Below are 17954 nucleotides of genomic sequence, written 5' to 3'. Positions count from 1 at the left end.
TCTCTCTCTCTCTCTTTCTTTTCCACCCCTTTTCTCCCACTCTGTCTCTGTCTCTTTCACGTCTCTGTCTCTTTCACTCTCTGTGTCTCTCTTTTTCTCTTCCTTTGTTGCTCTTGTCTCTTTCTCTCTCTCTGTGTCTTTAACCTCTTTTGCTCTAACTTCCTTTTTTCCTTTTCTCTTACTCTCTTCATACCCTTCACACTTTCTTTTCTCTTTTCTCTCCTTCTGTCTTTCTATTTCTCCTGGGATTTCTTTTCTTTCTTCCTCTCCTTTTCTCCCGAATGCCCAAACACCCAAACAAGTTAGGCACCTCGGCACCTAAGTATGTCATGCTTTCGTCCCTCTGGATGAAACGGGACACCAGAAAGCGGCCATGTCACTCGGGTCAGGGTGACACAACACACTCTTTTGGGCCCGACAGCTTTCGCTGGTTTACCCCTGCCGCATCATACGGGTGCCCAGCCCATCCTTAAGAACGCGTCCACAATCCTGCTATCCTTTCACAACTCCTCTCCACTCCTTCCTATCACCAACAAACCTTGATCATTGCTATCGAGTCTATATGCACCAAATGCAAAATTGCACAACCCTTACGATACCAACTGTATTACGATACCAACTGTATGTAACATCCTACATGCCGACATTTCTTGTGTAAATATCATGTAAATTATAACTATAGCCGTATCCTCCTTGTTTTATAACCTTATCTTCTCTGTTCCTTTACCTTCTTGGCGTTTTACCTCACTGTGAATGTGTGAAACTGGAGTGTCATGCCCAATTTTGTTGTCACAATATGTTAACCCATTTTGTAACAATGACAATAAAGGTATATTCTATATTCTATGTAAACTTGTATCGGCAAAGTATGTTGGTAGTTTCAGTTCATCAGTGGGTGGGCGCTGAGGTCCCCTGAAACCGCCTTACCCCCGGTAACGCCCATGCTTATGTAACGGGTGTAATAATAACTTTTGTTTTGTTGAAATTCCTGCCAAAATATGTCTGTATAGTTTGTGTATAAGTGTCCTGCAATGACGAGTCCAACAGCGCCACCTGCTGGTACGGGGTAAGGTTTAGTTTAGCCTCTGATTTTATGACCAGAAGGCGGATATTGTTAGTGTTGAAATTATATACATATATTTATCCTACAGTTTACATTAATATGTTATAAGTGTTCTCAGCCCTTTTTGTATAGTTTTCAGCCGTAAGCTGTTCCTCAAGGCCATGACTTTTTTGTTTCTGTCTCTTTCACATTCCAGTGGGTGCACCCTGACCTGTGCATGCCATAACTCAAGTTTGTTTTTCTCCAAGAACCTTAATATTAGAAGGGAGGGTTCAGGGACTTGTTCAGAGCGAGGAGGAAATTTGTAACAGCCTGGTCTCTGCCGCTCTCATGATAATGATTAATAAAATAACCAATTCTAAATGACCGATTCTCTTTGTCTTTTATTTCAGAGCGTTTTATTAAAAATGTTGGGGACTTAAACCTAACAGTTAGCAGTCTCCAGCGCGCTGCTAACGGTAAGCCACGATTTTTTTGGTGCTCCGCGAAAAGTTAATTGACAACATTAAAACCACAACTGGCATGGATTTATTTTAGTTTTGTTTCTGTCGCCATTTGTGTTAGTTTTGCTGTATGTCGTACAGGACTAAAATGCTAATTCCCCACGTAGATGTTGAGAACCAGTGGAGGTGCTAACCACATGGTGTGTGTATGTTGTGTCGCTCATTGCAGGCTCCGGCGTGCTGCTAACATAACTGAAATGTAGATCCTGAATGTGGATCCTTGGTGGGACGGGTACACCGCAGTTACACTCAAAAACAAAAAAAAACAATTGTTTTTTAACTCATGTAACAATCGACAATTTAATCAATAGTAGCACCATGTGATCGTGTACGACCGCACCCCACAGCTCGACCGGGAGTCGATCCGTCCAGTCAGAGAATGTGTTGGGGCGCGTTTGAAATACATTTTCTCTTCAACATCAAACCCATTTTTTTTTAATCTGCCATTGAAAAATACACTCCAGAAGCAAATCAACGACTGACGAGATCTTCTATTCGGCGCTTTTAGCAACATAGAAGCATGCTAACAGGCCAAAATCCTCATATAATTCGAGGACATGCGGACACATTGCAAAGACCTAATGAGACATCAGCACGATATTAAAGCGACAGTCACCAGAGATGAACCGGTGTGATGGCTACTATGCAACCTTTGTACTATTATGTCTGACCAGGGTTGGGTAGGGTTACTTTAACTGGATTACTTTTAATACTACTACCTAGCATATTCGTTCTCCTCTGCACTATCGTACTCCAGTGTTATTGTTATTGTATAGTGACTTGTTTACCTGACTGCCCATTTTGCACATCTGGTTAGCCGCTCCTCTTGCACTCTTTGCACTACTGTATAATACTATACATAGCCATAACTATTTAGTATATTATTAGTACTTCAATACCCTAACTCAATACAACATTTTATTTACGGTATATCTGTACATTCAAGGAAACTGTGCGGGTCAGATGCATCGACATTTCGTTCTGTTGACACGTGTACAAGAATGACAATAAAGTAGATCTGAATCTGAATTACTTTTAGATGACTCCAATACCAAATATGCTTATAAAAGACAAAAAAACTGAATATGGATAAAAGTACAAAATTTTGTGCAGGCTTAGGGAGTAACGGAATACATGGAACGGCAAAAATGATGTTGGCAAGCTGTTTGGATTTACCGTAAATTCCAGACTATAAGCCGCTACTTTTTTCCCTAACTTTCAACCCTGCGGCTTATTCAGCGATGCGGCCAATTGATGTCATTTTTCTAACGGCCGCCAGCGGCGCTCGAGTGTTGCTACCATTAACTGCCCTGTCAAAGCTATATTATTATTATTGAAGCTTTGAAAACTCTCTCGGTGTACCCTCTTTCTTTGTAAATATGTGTAACCCATGTATAATATGTATTTGCAACGGTATATTTTTGTAATATATTCATTTGTATTTATTTTAGACACTTATTCTGAGATGTTTTGCACGGGTGAACGAAAAAGGAGGGGCGGAACAAACGCGGGGTGCCGAGTTTAGGTGGGGACCGCTAAAGGTGAGGGACAGACAAGGAAAGAAGAGGGGTTAAAAAGTTGGTTAAAGAAAAAGGAAATGCGTGAGTAAATGTGTTCATCTGATATATTTTTCCCACCCTTACCTTTGGAAATATACACTTTTTTTCCTTGGATTACTTTCAACGGGACCCGGACTCTGCAGGTCTGCATCAAACCTTAAGTACCGGTATCATTTTCCATTCATTTTGCCATTTTGATTTTTGGACTGTGGACTTTAATGAAGGACAACTGGTTTCAATCGCAGGACTTGAAGTCGGGTTTGGGTTAATTTTGTGTTTGTGTCACATGTGGGCGCATGCGGCTTATATACAGGTGCGGCTTGTGTATGTACAAAATCGGTTTACCTCTTAAAATGTGGTGGGTGCGGCTTATAATCAGGTGCGCGCTATAGGAATTTACTGTATTTTTATTTTATTTCTGTCGCATTTTATGTTAGTTTTGCCAGAGATCAAAGAGATCAAAGCCAGGAGAGAAAGCTTACCACGTGTTGTGAGTCATAATTGTATTCATATTTAGTTTCTTTTGTCTTTTATTAGCATAATTGGTATTGGAGTAATCCAAAAGTCATTGAAAGTAATCCAGTTAAAGTAACCCTACCCAACCCTGGTCGCATTTTATGTTAGTTTTGCCGGAGATCAAAGAGATCAAAGCCAGGAGAGAAAGCTTACCACGTGTTGTGAGTCATAATTGTATTCATATTTAGTTTCTTTTGTCTTTTATTAGCATAATTGGTATTGGAGTAATCCAAAAGTCATTGAAAGTAATCCAGTTAAAGTAACCCTACCCAACCCCGTGTCTGACCATTTGCTTTGGAGGCTGTGATGCAGACAGGCTTCCTCCACTGAGTTGATTCACCATGACATGAAAGCTAGCCATTAGCACGAATATTTTTTTGTTTGTTTTTGTTTGTTTTTCAATCAAGCAGCGTGCGGTTAACAAACGCTACGGCACAAGTACGACCTTAACACTTAGCCCGCTCGTCTCTTTTCTTCAACGCAAATACATCGACTTAGACATTTATCTCTCGATATATCAGAGATGGGCACTCGAGTCATCGATATCAGGACTCACTCGACTCGATGGAAGTCACCGCTTTTAGCATTCTTGACGAAAACAGATCTGGATTCGGGACGATTATTAGTGCTTATTACTGTACACCAGGGGTCTCCAACCTATTTCAAGCCGAGAGTTACTAAATTAACCACCCAACGTGTTATTACTATGTTGTTACCATGTTAATTATTAAAGTAGAATCAGTCAACCACTAAAAAATCGTTTGACTAGAAAATCACAATGAATCAGCACTAAGAACAGGTCCACTGGCACCTCAGCTATCCTTAGGGGGGCACGGTTGCCACGGCGCCCAATTGGCCCCGCCCGTGTGGCGCCAGCTGCGGCTCGTTGACAGATTGGTATTCCTTCTATTTAAGCTAAGTGCTCTCAATATCCCTTTGTCGGTCCGTCAACGAACTTCTGCCCCGCAAGACGTGGGTTTTGACTCGGTCCTGTTTCCTGTTGGTATTTCCTGTCCAATATTGTTCCTGTTTATTTTGTCCTGTTTATTATCGGTTTCCAGTTTCGTTCCCGTCTAGTTTGTCCTGTTTAATTTCGATATGCAGTTTTGATATCAATTCTGTCTGTCCCGTTGTTTAATATCGGTTTCCAGTTTCGTTCCCGTCTAGTTTCTCCTGTTTAATTTCGATATCCTGTTTTGATATCTAGCCTTTATCTTTTTTTTTTCTTTTCTCCTCACAGCAAAATGTGAACTGGAGTGCCACGTCCAATTTCGTTGTCACAATATGTTCAACCCATTTTGTAACAATGATAATAAATGTCTATTCTATTCTATTCTATTCTGTCTGTCCCTTCCTGTCCGGTATCGACCCTATCTGTTCGATATCAGCTTAGGCAATTGATATCGATCTCGTCGGTCTCTGGTTTCCTATTATTTCACGCCAGACTGCTGCCTCACGTGCATGACTCCCCATTTCCCGTAAAATAGAAGGCTTGTGTGAGAACGTCACGCATTTGGGTCCTGATCCTGTTCCAGTTCATGACCCGCAGGCACCATGTTGGAGACCCCTGCTGTACAGGGTCTTTCAATAACTATATATACTTTGAATCTCATCTCATCTCATTAGCTGTACCGCTTATCCTTATTAGGGTCGCGGGGGGGCTGGAGCCCATCCCAGCCATCTCCGGGCAGTGGGCAGGGGACACCCTGAACTGGTTGCCAGCCAATCGCAGTATACTTTGAATATTAATCAATTTTATAATAAATATATGTATATCTCTGCGCTAACTCATGAGCAGATCATTTAAATCGTTATGTGCTTGAGCGTTTTTGGCAGTCGCTTCATTCCCGTATGCCGTGTTTTGGTCGCTGCGCATATTCAATATTTGTAAAATATCTTCATCTGATTTGAAAGAATAAATCTTATGTTCTTTCACGTAAATACTTTTTAAATTAATTTGCCTTGATTATGTACTTTCTGCCATATTTACATCTCTGTCACGGTTGCCATGGCGCCCAATTGGCCCCGCCCGTCTGGTGCCAGCTATTTATGATCAGTGCTCTCATGCTTTCTTTGTCAGTCCGTCAACGAACCTCTGCCCCGCAAGACGTGGATTTTGACTCGGTCCTGTATCCTGTTCGCATTTCCTGTCCGGTATTGTTCCCGTTCATTTTTTCCTGCTTGATATCGGTTTCCAGTTTTGTTCCCGTCTATTTTTGTCCTGTTTATTATTCTCTCCAGTTTTCGTTCCCGTCTAGTTTGTCCTGTTTAATTTCGATATCCTGTTTCTATATCCATCCTGTCCGTTATCGACCCCATCTGTCCGATATCTGCTCGGGCAATTGGTGTCGATCTCGTCGGCCTCTGGCTTCCTGTCTTTCCACGCCAGACCGCTGCCTAACGTGCATGACTCTCCATTTCTCGTAAAATAAAAGGCTTGTGTGAGAAACGTCACGCATTTAGGTCCTGATCCTGTTCCGGTTCATGACAGGAAACAGGACCGAGTCAGAACCCACGTCTTGCGGGGCAGAGGTTCATTGACGGACTGACCAAGATAGAGTGAGAGCACTGAGCTTAAATAGACAGAAAGACAATCTGTCAACGAGCTGCAGATGGCACCACATGGGTGGGGCCAATTGGGCGCCATGGCAACCGTGACACATCTCAAAGGATATCCTATTGTTAAGCACCCTGTACATGCCTAACAGTCAATAAATCATCTCGCCCCCAAAACACCCCACATGTGAAACAAAACCCACTCTCATAGTGACCCACCTGAATGATTATCTTTCCTTTTTTTTGGTTTATAAATAAAAATCTACACACAGAAGCCTAATAATAAGGTGACAAACAGTATTGCACATATGAATATTGATCCCATCTCTGATATATACACTATATCATATAGAATTACAAGCTATTATAATAAACATCTCACGATATCATTGTGCTCATTAGGATTTCTTGACACTTAAGACGATTTGAATTGTGTTTAGGACTGGAAAGAAGCTCCAGTCCGAAGGCCTCACTGACGGTTTTAAGACGGACATGTGGTCTCCCTGGCTGGGGGGAGCGTGAAAGGCAAATGCGTGACGGATGAGGACTGGTTTACACGTAGCACCACAAAAAAGTCCGCAGAAAGTCCCAAAAATCCACCAGGGTCCTCCACGTTCTCGGTTCTTTTATGTCAATTCATCTCGACTTCATGAGGAAGAAATGGATGGGAAGACTTTGAAGATCTCCAAGATGAAGGGATCTGCTCCAAAGATTTTTGTGAAATCTTTGGTTGAGTTCAGGAAACGACCCTCGGGACGAAGACGATGACGGGTGGACAAATGAAACCCTGTACATTTCCGGAGGGTTTTACTGGTGCGTCATCCAGTCGGTCCTGATAAACCGGTCCTAGGGGTAGCTGGTCACGGCCTGTTTCTGGGCCAGCCGGCGGAGTTCTTCTCGGATGGCCTTGATGAGGGAGGCCGAGCTGTGGGCGGAAGGCGAGGCGTCCTCGGGCAGGTATTCGGGCGTCGGCGAGGTGAGGAGGAGAGGGGGCGCCGAGGGGTCCCGTAGAGAAGAGCTGGGCAGTTGGAAAACCGCCGAGGACGAAAACTCGGGGAAGGACAGCGCCTGTGGCCGACACAGAAAATAGGATGTGATACACAGGGTAGGATATCAGGATCATACTAATAGTCCAAATGATTAAAATGGGATGATTTAATAAAACTGTTTTTTATGGTCAACAAAAACATGGTGCCAGAAAACATCCGAAAATGATTCACTCGGAAAGAGGGAAATTATAACTTTAGGGGCCGTCGTAAATTCCTAATCCCAAAGGTGAGAACCACCAGGAAAAGTATGTGTGTGTCTGTGTGCGGAGTCAAACTTTGGAATAATTTACAAGATGAGATCAAACAATGTCCAACACTCACGCTCTCCCTGCTTGCTGTGGTTCTGGGCAGGTCCTGGTCCGAATGCTGCTCATTCCAGCAAGAGCCGGTGGGTCCGGAGGTACTGCGACCCACACCCGGGTAAGCCCCTATCTGGCTGGACAGACCCACCTGAGTCAGGTGCTGGAGCTGCACACCTGCTGAACACGAGTCAAGTCATGTGTATTTGTTTGGCCCTTAATCACAAAGAGTCTCAAAGGGCTGCACAGATCAAAGACTATTGCAAAATACAGACTATTAACGTACATGAGGGCAAATGATACACATATTATCAACGAAAAGTATACGTCATTCATATGCTATAGAGTAGAAGTATTTGACACAGGTCTATAATTACATAAGCTTTCTGGATCAAGGTTGGGTCGTTTCTGTGTGGGTTTAATAACAGCGGACTTAAAAGCCACTGGAACTACACCTGAGGAGAGTGATATGTTTATAATATTTAGAACAGAAGGTCCAAGGACCCCAAAATGACTTTTGATCAGCGAACCTGGAAGCGGGTCAAACAGGCAAGTTGTCGGTTTGGCCGTATTCACCACCTGTTTAAAATTATCGAGTGACAGATCACTAAATTTGGAAAAAATCCCTGGACAGCCACCATGTCGTGAATCCATAGATTTCAGCCCTTTAATATGTGATGTATTAACACTGTCTTTAGAAATGTTTTCCTGTATGCATTGAATCTTCTTATTTAAGAAGACCATAAAGTCATGGGCTGAATGGGTAGAATTATCTGGGATAATCTGTTGCCTCGTTAGCGATGCTAGTATCAAAAAGGATTTTGGGGTTATTCTTTTGTGCTGCAATCGCCTTAGAAAAATAGGCTGATTTGCAGAGGCAAGGGCTGCTTTATACTTTAACAAGTTGTCACACCAGGTTTGACGGAAAACCTCAAGCTTGGTAGCGCACCATTTTCTTTCAGATTTCCTGCATTCTTGTTTCAGCGATCTAGTTTCATCAGTAAACCAAGGTGTGCGACTTTTAGGTCGTGATTCAAGACGTAGGGGCGCCACGGAATCCAGGACACTAGCCAGGGTAGCATTAAACTCATACATGAGTGAGTCAATAGAGCCTTTATATAAAGGAAACGACGCAACTACTCCTGAGAGAAGATCAGAGAGCTCAGAAACTATGCCAGTGCTTATATTCCGTCCGCTAAATCCTTCAGTTTTCTTGATACTACATTTAGCCAGCACCTCAAATCTAACTAAATAATGATCAGAAATAACGGTAGTACACGGTAGCACCGTCACGTCTGAGGTTGAAACTCCTCGAGTCAGAACCAGGGTACCCGTAGCTGCAAGATGGCGGACAATCGTATCAGCTCCCTCTAAGTAAGCTTCATGATATGTAAAACATACGAATTTCCTATTTAAAAAAAAAAGAAGTTTATATGATTTGCCTTTTTTTTTAAATTCAAATTCATAATTAATATTGTTGTTTTTTTTACCACTAGGTGTCATTAAACAACACACAATGTGCTTTCCAAGCTCACTTCAAGAACAATGCAAGGGTCAATTGGCGAATGTCGACACAATACACCTGCACGAGAGCAAGCAGTACCTGTGCTGCCCCCTACTGGTCGGGGTCTGGAGGAGGAAGGCATCTGCTTATACTGCCCCCTGCTGCAGTACAAGGGATCCTGCAGTTGCTCGCCACTGGTACCGAAGCCTCCTGAGCTCTGTCTGTTAGAAAAATCAAATATATCCCGGTGTAAAGATGTGTCAACAGCCCCGCAGGGAAGGAGGAAAATGATGGGGCTCACCTCTGCAGATGACCTTGAGCCCCCAAGCCAGAGGTCGGAGAAACTCCCAGCTCGGCGTACCTCTGCCATGAAAAGAGTAAATACAGTGATAACTCTTTATACCTGTAAACACGAACATTTTAATACGGGAAATTTGTTTGCGATTAAAATCTTGCTCGCCCGGAGTAGTGTTTGCTTCCTAATAATAAGACGGCTGATCCTGCCCACTTGTTTATTACGAAGCAATTTTGGGGGGGAATCAAGTTGTCCGAAATTGCAGTATATTTGTCATCACAGAGTCTTGGCTTCCCCGACGCCGCATTCCAACGAGCAGGGCGCACGCTTCACCGGCACGGACGAGACGGAGACTCCGGTAAAAACAGGGGTGGGGGACTATGCGGTGCAATAACAGCCGAATCATTGACACACACTGCTCACTCGATATAGTTTCTGGCAGTATCGTGTAGACCCTTCTATCTACCGAGAGAGCTAATTGTGGTCATTGTGATTGCTGTTTACGTTCCACGGGATGCTAACATTAGCATAGCGCTAAATCTCCTGCCCGCTGCTATCAATAAACAGGAGCATGCACACCCCGACTGAGCTTTTATCGTCACCGGCGACTTTAATCAGACATGTTTAAGGACTGTACTTCCCAAATTCATTCAATACGTGGACTGAGCAACAAGGGGAAAAAACACTGGTCCGTGTGTACAGTAATATCAAACACCTAGTTGGATCCGGCCATCTCTGTCTGTCCCTCACCCCCTAATACACCCCATCTGGAGGAAAACAAAGCCTGCAACAAGGACAGTACAAACATCTTCTTTGTTCCTTTATCTTCTTTGTTTTCTTTATCCTCACTGTACAATGTGGAACTGGAGTGCCACGTCCAATTTCGTTGTCACAAAATATTCAACCCATGTTGTAACAATGACAATAAAGGCATATTCTATTCTATTCTAATCTATAAAATCGAACAGGGGCGTGACTGTTTTGCAAAAGGGGGTGTCGGACTGGAACTGCCCAGGAAGAGAGGGAGACTTGTGGGGGAAACTAGAAAGGGTGTAGAAAAATCCTTGGGAGTACCTTTAGGAAAGATGGCTTGAGTGCCAGGGATGGGACGAAGTGGGAACTGAAATGTGTGGTTGGAGTGGCAGGTCTTGGAGTGGGTGCACCAAGAAAGTATTGAAGAAGGAGGTCATGGGTGGAAGAGCTTGTTGTTTTGGCGAATGAAGGTCTTCAGGAATCAAAAGGATTTAGCAGCGTGAGGTGGGAGCCTGGGGTATGTACAGTGGAGGTGGCTAATTGTCTAATTGGAAACACCTGTGGAGAGGAACAGTGAGCGGGACTGGAAAATGGAGTAATGCTGCCATCTTTTGGATGAAATGGGGACTGCAGGCGCCAAACCATGGCAGCTTTATTATCATTGTGTTGCAACAACGGAATTTGGGCTACGCTCCAGTTAGCAAAGTATACAGTACAAAAAATTACAAATAGAAAAAAAATGTAATATTTCAAAAAAGTATTTACCCATAATACAAAGTGTTCACATAAAAATAAAAACTATACACAACTGAAATCTTACATTTTTAAATTGTGATTTTGCACTTAAAAGCAGGGTAATACCCTCAGAACCAGGATATTGCACATTAAACTGTGTTTCAAAACAGATTTAGTATTTTGATAGCTATGGGGAAGAAGCTATCCCTCACGGTTGCCACAGCGCCCAATTGGCCCCGCCTGTGTGGCGCTAGCTGCGGCTCGTTGACAGATTGGCTTTCTGTCTATTGAAGCTCAGTGCTCTCAGTCCGTCATCGAACCTCTGCCCCGCAGGACGTGGGTTCTGACTCGGCCCTGTTTCCTGTTGGTATTTCCTGTCCGGTATTGTTCCCGTTTATTTTGTCCTGTTTAATATCGGTTTCCAGTTTTCTTCCCGTCTATTTTTGTCCCGTTTATTATTCTCTTCAGTTTGAGTTCCCCTCTAGTTTGTCCTGTTTGATTTCGATATCCTGTTCCAATATCAATCCTGTCTTTCCACGCCAGACCGCTGCCTGACGTGCACGACTCCCCATTTCCCGTAAAATAAAAGCCTGTGTGAGAAACGTCACGCATTTGGGTCCTGATCCTGTTCCGGTTCATGACAGCGAGAGCTGCCAATTTCCTTCAGGATGGGCATGGGGCAGCTAGTAAATCTTTTGGACCGGGTTAATAATCCTCTGCTTTCCTGTCCACTACAAAGCATCCTGCGTACCTTCTTTATCATCGCTGTGGTGTTAGCCAACCAGCAGAGGTCCCCAGAGATCTGCATGCCCAGGAATTGGATATTGGACCCTTTCCACGTTGCAGATGGTTCTGCTCTTCCCTTACTCCCTGGAAGTCCAGGATTATCTCCTTCATTTTAGTGGAGTTCAGACACCATGCTGTCAGTCTTTTGACCACATTCAAGTAGTCTTGACTCATCAAGACCAAAAACTTGTGACAGAGAAAAACAGATAGGGAATCCTCGTAGGTAACGCCATGGCTGGTTTAAGATTTTGTCACGGGTGCCATGGCACCCAATTGGCCCCGCCCATGTGTCACAGTTGCCATGGCGCCCAATTGGCCCCGCCCGTGTGGCGCCAGCTGCAGCTTGTTGACAGATTGGCTCCCTGTCAGTATTTAAACTCTGTCCTGTCAGTCCCCTTTTGTCGATCCGTCTGCGAATCTCTGTTTTTACAGGGTAAGTCCTTTTTCGCCTGTCCTCTTTTTTGCTCCTGTTAGTCTCCCGTTTACGATCTGTTTTAAGCTTGACCGCGTCTGCTCTCCTGTTCCGAATTATGACCTGTTTTGATATCGACCACTTCTGTTCTCCCGCCCGAATAACGATCCGTTTTTTGATCATGACCACGTCTACTCTCCTCTCCTGGCTTTCGACTTCTTTCCGATCCCGATCACGCTTGTTGCTCCCCTGTCCCGGCTACTGACCCGTTTTTTTCTGTTCCTAACACCGCCATCGCTCGCCACGGAAATCCCACTTATCCGTCTGAGCGACTACTCCCCCCGTGTGCGCTCCTTTCCCTCCTTCCCAATAAAACTGTGAGAAACGTTACGCGAGTCTCTCCGTTCTGGTCTTGACAGATTTGAAATGAGGGAGCAGCGAGTGCAGGTTACAAAGCCGCGGAAGAGTGTGTGCAGCGCTTCGCTTCATTGAAATAAAAGAAAGGAAATAAAAACAGTATGCTGTAAAACGTTTGTGTGTATGTTTATTTAAAGTTGTATTAACTTTCATTTTATGTGTACAGTCAGTGCTTATGTATCTTCAAAGTTCATGCAAGATCACTCCTCCCACACTCCAGCACCTCCACACCACACACCTTAGTTACCGCGACTTCCCCATAATAAACTTGTTAAAATCTTCTTATTACTGTCTTTTTTACATTAAATTATTATTTGAATGTGTTTTAGTGATCAAGAAGATGAGTTTCATAGGTATTTAGGGTTCACAAACAGTGGCTTGCGAAACTATTTGGGCCCCCTTGAACTTTGTGACATTTTGCCACATTTCAGACTTCAAACATCAAGATATAAAACTGGAATTTCTTGTGAAGCATCAACAATAAGTGGGACACAATCATGAAGTAGAACACACTTTATTGGACATTTTAAACTTTTTTTAACATATTCAAAACAAAAATGTGAATGTGCATAAGTATTGGGCCCCTTTACTTTCAGTGCAGCAAACTGTCCAGAAGTTCAGTGAGGATCTCTGAATGATTCATTGTTGATCAAAATGACTAATGATGATAAATGGAATCCACCTGTGTGTCCTCAAGTCTCTGTATGAATACACCTGCACTGTGATCGTCTCAGGTGTCTGTTCAAAGCGCAGAGAGCATCATGAAGAACGAGGAACACACCAGGCATATCCGAGATACTGTGTTGGAGAAGTTAAAAGCTGGATTCTGGTACAAAAAGATTCCCCATCATCCCAAGGAGCACTGTGCAAGCAATAATATTGAAATGGAAGGAGTATCAGACCACCAAGATAGGGCCGTCCCCCTAAACTTTCAGCTCATACGAGGAGAAAACTGATCAGATATGCAGCCAAGAGGCCCATGACCACTCTGGATGAACTGCAGCTGAGGTGGGAGAATCTGTCCATAGGACAACAATCAGTCTGGCATTTATGGAAGAGTGGCAAGAAGGAAGCCATTTCTTATAGATATTCATAAAAAGTTTGCCACAAGCCACCTGGGAGACACACTAAACATGTGAAGAACGTGCTCTGGTCAGATGAGACCAAAATCGAAGTTTTTGGCAACAATGCAAGACGTAGAAGTGTTCTGCTGGTTCGAGAGCGTTCTCCATCCGGGCACCGGTGCTGTGGAATGCTCTTCCCCCGGAGATCCGATCTGCAACCTCAGTGGAAATGTTTAAATCTAAGCTTAAAACTCACTTCTACTCTATAGCATATGAATAACCTACTCTTCTCGTCGGCTCCAGAGCAGGGGAATGTATAATAATAGTCTGAAAAATAGTCTGTGTAATATAGTGTAATAATCTGTGAAGCCCTTTGAGACTCTTTGTGATTTAGGGCTATACAAATAAAAATGACTTGACTTGACTTGACACCATCCCCACAGTCAAACATGGTGGTGGCAGCATCATGGTTTGGGCCCAGCAGGGACAGGGAAGATGGTTCAAATTGATGGGAAGATGGATGGAGCCAAATACAGGACCATTCTGGAAGAAAACCTGATGAAGTCCGCAAAAGACCTGAAACTGGGACGGAGATTTGTTTTCTGACAAGACAATGATCCAAAACATAAATCAAAAGCTACAATGGAATGGTTCACCGAAAAACATATCAAGGCTAAGTCAAAGTCCAGACCTCAATTTAATTGAGAATCTGAAAAGAACTGAAAACCTCCAACCTCACTGAGCTCGAGCTGTTTTGCAAGGAGGAATGGGCAAAAATATCAGTTTCTCCATGTGCAAAACTGATAGACATAACCGAGCGACTTGCAGCTGACATTGCAGCAAAACGTGGAGCTAGAAAGTAGTTCAGTGGGGCTGAATCATTTTTGCACACCAACTTTTTCATTTTTTATCTGTTACAAAAGTTTAAAATATCCAATAAAGTGTTTTCCACTTGATTATTGTGTCCCACTTATTGTTGATGCCTTACAAGAAATTACAGTTTTATATCTTTATGTTAGAAGTCTGAAATGTGGCAAAAAGTCACAAAGTTAAAGGGGGCCAAATAGTTTCGAAAGCCAACGTAGATGCTTCTTTGGAGGACAGGAGCAGACCATCCATACATCATTCATCCATCCATCCATTATCTGCACTGCTTATCCTCAGTAGGGTCGCGAGGGTGCTGGAGCACATCCCAGCCATGAGGACACCCTGAACTGGTTGCCACCCAGTCGCAGGGCACACAGGGACAGACAATTTGCTCGCTCATTCACACCTAGGGACAATTTTGACTGGCCAATAAACCTGACATGCATGTTTTTGGAATGTGGGAGGAAACCGGAGTGCCCGGAGAAAACCCACGCAAGCACGGGGAGAACATGCAAACTCCGCACAGGAAGGTTGGTAGCTGGATTTGAACCCATGACCTCAGAACTGTGCCACACACGCGCTAACCACCGCGCCGCCGTGCTGCCAGAAGATCAGACCAATTAATCTTTAATTATTTCAAATTGGGAAAAATTCACCAGTTATACGAGAAACTCTGGCTACAAGCACGGTCCTGAAACATATTAGGCTCATATGAAAAGGTAGCACTGTATAGAAATCTGGAAGGTGACGAGGAGAAGTTTTGGGGAGGGAAACTCACGGCGGAGATGGGGCTGTGGGAGGGCCCCACCGGGTAGGATCCCCACTGCCTCCCGAGGGGCCCGGGAAGAGCCGGACTCAAGCCTTGCGAAGAAGGCGACACCAGAGCGAAAGCGTCATCCAGGAGGGAATGCATTTGCTGGCGGGCCTCCTCGATGGAGGGCTGAGGTGGCATGTAGGGGGGCGGAGCCGCAGCAGAGCTGGGATCGAAGACCTCATCGGTGGGAGACGGGCTCCTGAGGTCTGGAGGCAGGTCCGGGTCCGACTAACCAGAGAAGACAGGTAAACGTTAAGTACTAAGTCATGTTGAGCATAGTAATTCATACGTTAGGGTTTTATTCATAGATTTCAGTTCGGCTTTTAACACTTTCATTCCTTCTAAATTGCATTTTAAACTTCTTCATGACCTCAATTTTCCCGTTTTATTATCAAATTGGATTTTAGATTTCCTTCTCAATGGAGAACAGTTCGTTTGCATTGGTGAGAAATATTCATGTTCTATTGTCCTCAACACTGGTAGGCCTCGGGGCTGTCCATTGTCTCCAACTTTGTATTCCCTATTTACTCATGACTGTCAACCCAATTCTGACCATTCACTATTTGCTAAATATGTAGACGACATCACAGTTTCTGGCTTTATTTCAAATTGAGACGAAACTGAATACCGAGCAAAAATTGATTCACTTTCCACCTGGTGTCATGAGAGTAATCTGTTATTGAATGAATGTAAAACTAACGAGATGATAATAGATTTCCGTACTAAGCCTCCCCCGCATGTGCCACTGTCAATTAATGGTAGTGAGGTCGAACTGGTCCATTCATTCAACTTTCTGGGTACTTACTTGTCAGCTAACCTCACATGGACTGTCAATGCTATTGATATTCTTAAGTCTACCAGACAAAGGCTCTACTTCCTTCATCAACTCAAATCATTCGGATTCCGTCAATTCATTCTAGTCAATTTCTATCGTACTATCATTGAATCCGTTTTAACTAGGTCAATCACAATTTGGTTTGGTCACGTCAATCAGAAAGAATTGTCAAAGATGGAATCAGTGGTGAGGACGGCAGAAGAAATAATAGGTACTGGCCTTCTGTCCTTGCAAAGTATCTACATCGAATGAACTAGAAAACGGACACTAGAAATTATGGACGATCCCAGTCACCCTGCTCGCAGGTACTTTGATTACAAGTCTCACCATATAGGCCACGTTGTTGAGTCCCGGGTATTTCCTATAGGTGGCACCCTGGTCCACCAGAAGGTGGTCCTGGTCTGTATCTGGAAGACTTCCAGGTCCTACTGGGGCATGGCGTCCTCGTGGGGAGCGCCTCCCCCTTTATGGACAAAGCACAGATCATTGAGTGGCATTGAACTTCAAGGAATGGATAGCTGTATTTTTCTGACTATAAGGCGCACCTCCAGAAAATAGTCTTTTGTTATAAAATGTTCATATTTAAGACCATAAATCAAGAAAGGCATTCAAATTAAAATCATGTATTTCTTACAACATAAATTAACATGATGACATCTGGTTTCACCTCAAAAATTAATGGATTCATTCATTAAAGGTTAGTGTGCTGTCCTCACTCCACACTATCCCCCGCCAAGTGGACAACTTGTGAACAACATGCAACAATAATAAAAGGATTCCCAACGAGCATTCGAAAGTCAGCGTCGGCCCTGCCACTGATGTTTTTCCTCTATTTATTCCCGTTTAGCAACAACTGATTTGCATGTTAACCAAAGAGGGCGTTCCTGTCACGGTTGCCATGGCGCCCAATTGGCCGCGCCCGTGTGTGTCACGGTTGCAATGGTGCCCAATTGGCCTCGCCCGTGTGGCGCCAACTGCGGCTCATCAACAGATTGGCTTTCCGTCTTTTTAAGCTCAGTGCGCTCTCTCTTACTTTGTCAGTCCGTCAACGAACCTCTGCCCCGCAGAATTTAAATCCATTACCCATACAGCCTTATAGTGTAGAAAATAGGGTAATAGACATGAGATTTGCGCCTTACCTCCTGTGCTCGCCTGCGGGCGGGGACGGGGTGTCCCCCTGCAGGACATAGTCCGTGTAGTCCATGTGGTCGTGGGCAGATCCGTAGAGACGCTGAGCCACTTCGGTCTGGACCGGTCCGTCTCCAAAGGCATCCATGATATCGTCCATGGACGGGAACTCGCACTGTCCTCGTCTCTTGGCACGCTGCCGGAGTTTGTTCCTACTGTGTTCCAGCTCGGACTTTTGCCGCAGCGCCACCTGCAGGACAGTCGGGGGAATTATGACTACATTTGGGTCAGGAGGGAAACAATACACACATGAGTCAAATATTGATATCTGATCTATGTAATGTGTGTATCCTTGAGATTGTGTTGTATCTATAGAATGTAATTAGTAGGGTAGGGAAAATAAGCATCTGCTTCTGACTACCCCTTTTCGAACATATTATGTAACATTATTTTGTTGTTGACTCATCGTTTTTGTCCTGTTTTTATTTTAATGTTCGAAATAAAGTTTTCACTCGTTCATTCAACAAAGTGTTTCACCTGAACCAACTCACCACGCAATAAAAACTCAACACTGCCCTCTGGGGGCTGAATAAGAGTATTTGGTTTGCATTTACAGTGGACCCTGGGTTTTCGAACGCCTCTCAGTTCGAACAAATGGGAGTCCGAGCAAAAATTTCGAGAAATTCTTGCTTTGCTGTTCGGTCAAAAAATCGGAGTTGGAACGCCGGTAATGCGTGAGTGCGTACGCTAGGGTGCCACGCTTTTAATATAGGTGTACCAAGTGGTTTATCCCCTAGTT

The 17954-nt window shown here is 43.9% G+C and overlaps 1 protein-coding gene across 5 annotated transcripts in view; it reads right to left on the bottom strand.

The window, feature by feature from the left end:
* Positions 1-6322: 6322 nt before the first annotated feature.
* Positions 6323-17954, bottom strand: part of LOC148356190 (UPF0606 protein KIAA1549) — a 43011-nt gene continuing 31379 nt past the window's right edge. For 2 of the 5 annotated variants that reach the window (XM_088348082.1, XM_088348085.1), the window contains exons 15-21: positions 17167-17405; positions 16355-16490; positions 15157-15420; positions 9351-9412; positions 9149-9270; positions 7568-7725; positions 6323-7265 (exon numbers count right to left, since the gene is read on the bottom strand). In XM_088348082.1, the coding sequence (XP_088204208.1) occupies positions 7044-7265; positions 7568-7725; positions 9149-9270; positions 9351-9412; positions 15157-15420; positions 16355-16490; positions 17167-17405 (1203 nt within the window). In that variant the 3' untranslated portion in view covers positions 6323-7043. Of the gene's footprint in view, positions 7266-7567; positions 7726-9148; positions 9271-9350; positions 9413-15156; positions 15421-16354; positions 16491-17166; positions 17406-17954 lie in introns of those variants that run through there. The other 3 variants (XM_088348083.1, XM_088348086.1, XM_088348087.1) reach the window with 3 other exon arrangements.

This window comes from Urocampus carinirostris, chromosome 11 (genome assembly GCF_059441175.1).
Source record: "Urocampus carinirostris isolate Australia breed hairy pipefish chromosome 11, RoL_Ucar_1.0, whole genome shotgun sequence".
NCBI classification, from domain to species: domain Eukaryota; kingdom Metazoa; phylum Chordata; class Actinopteri; order Syngnathiformes; family Syngnathidae; genus Urocampus; species Urocampus carinirostris.
The sequence above is the reverse complement of the archived record's forward strand: the minus strand, read 5'-3'. Positions and strand labels throughout refer to the sequence as shown.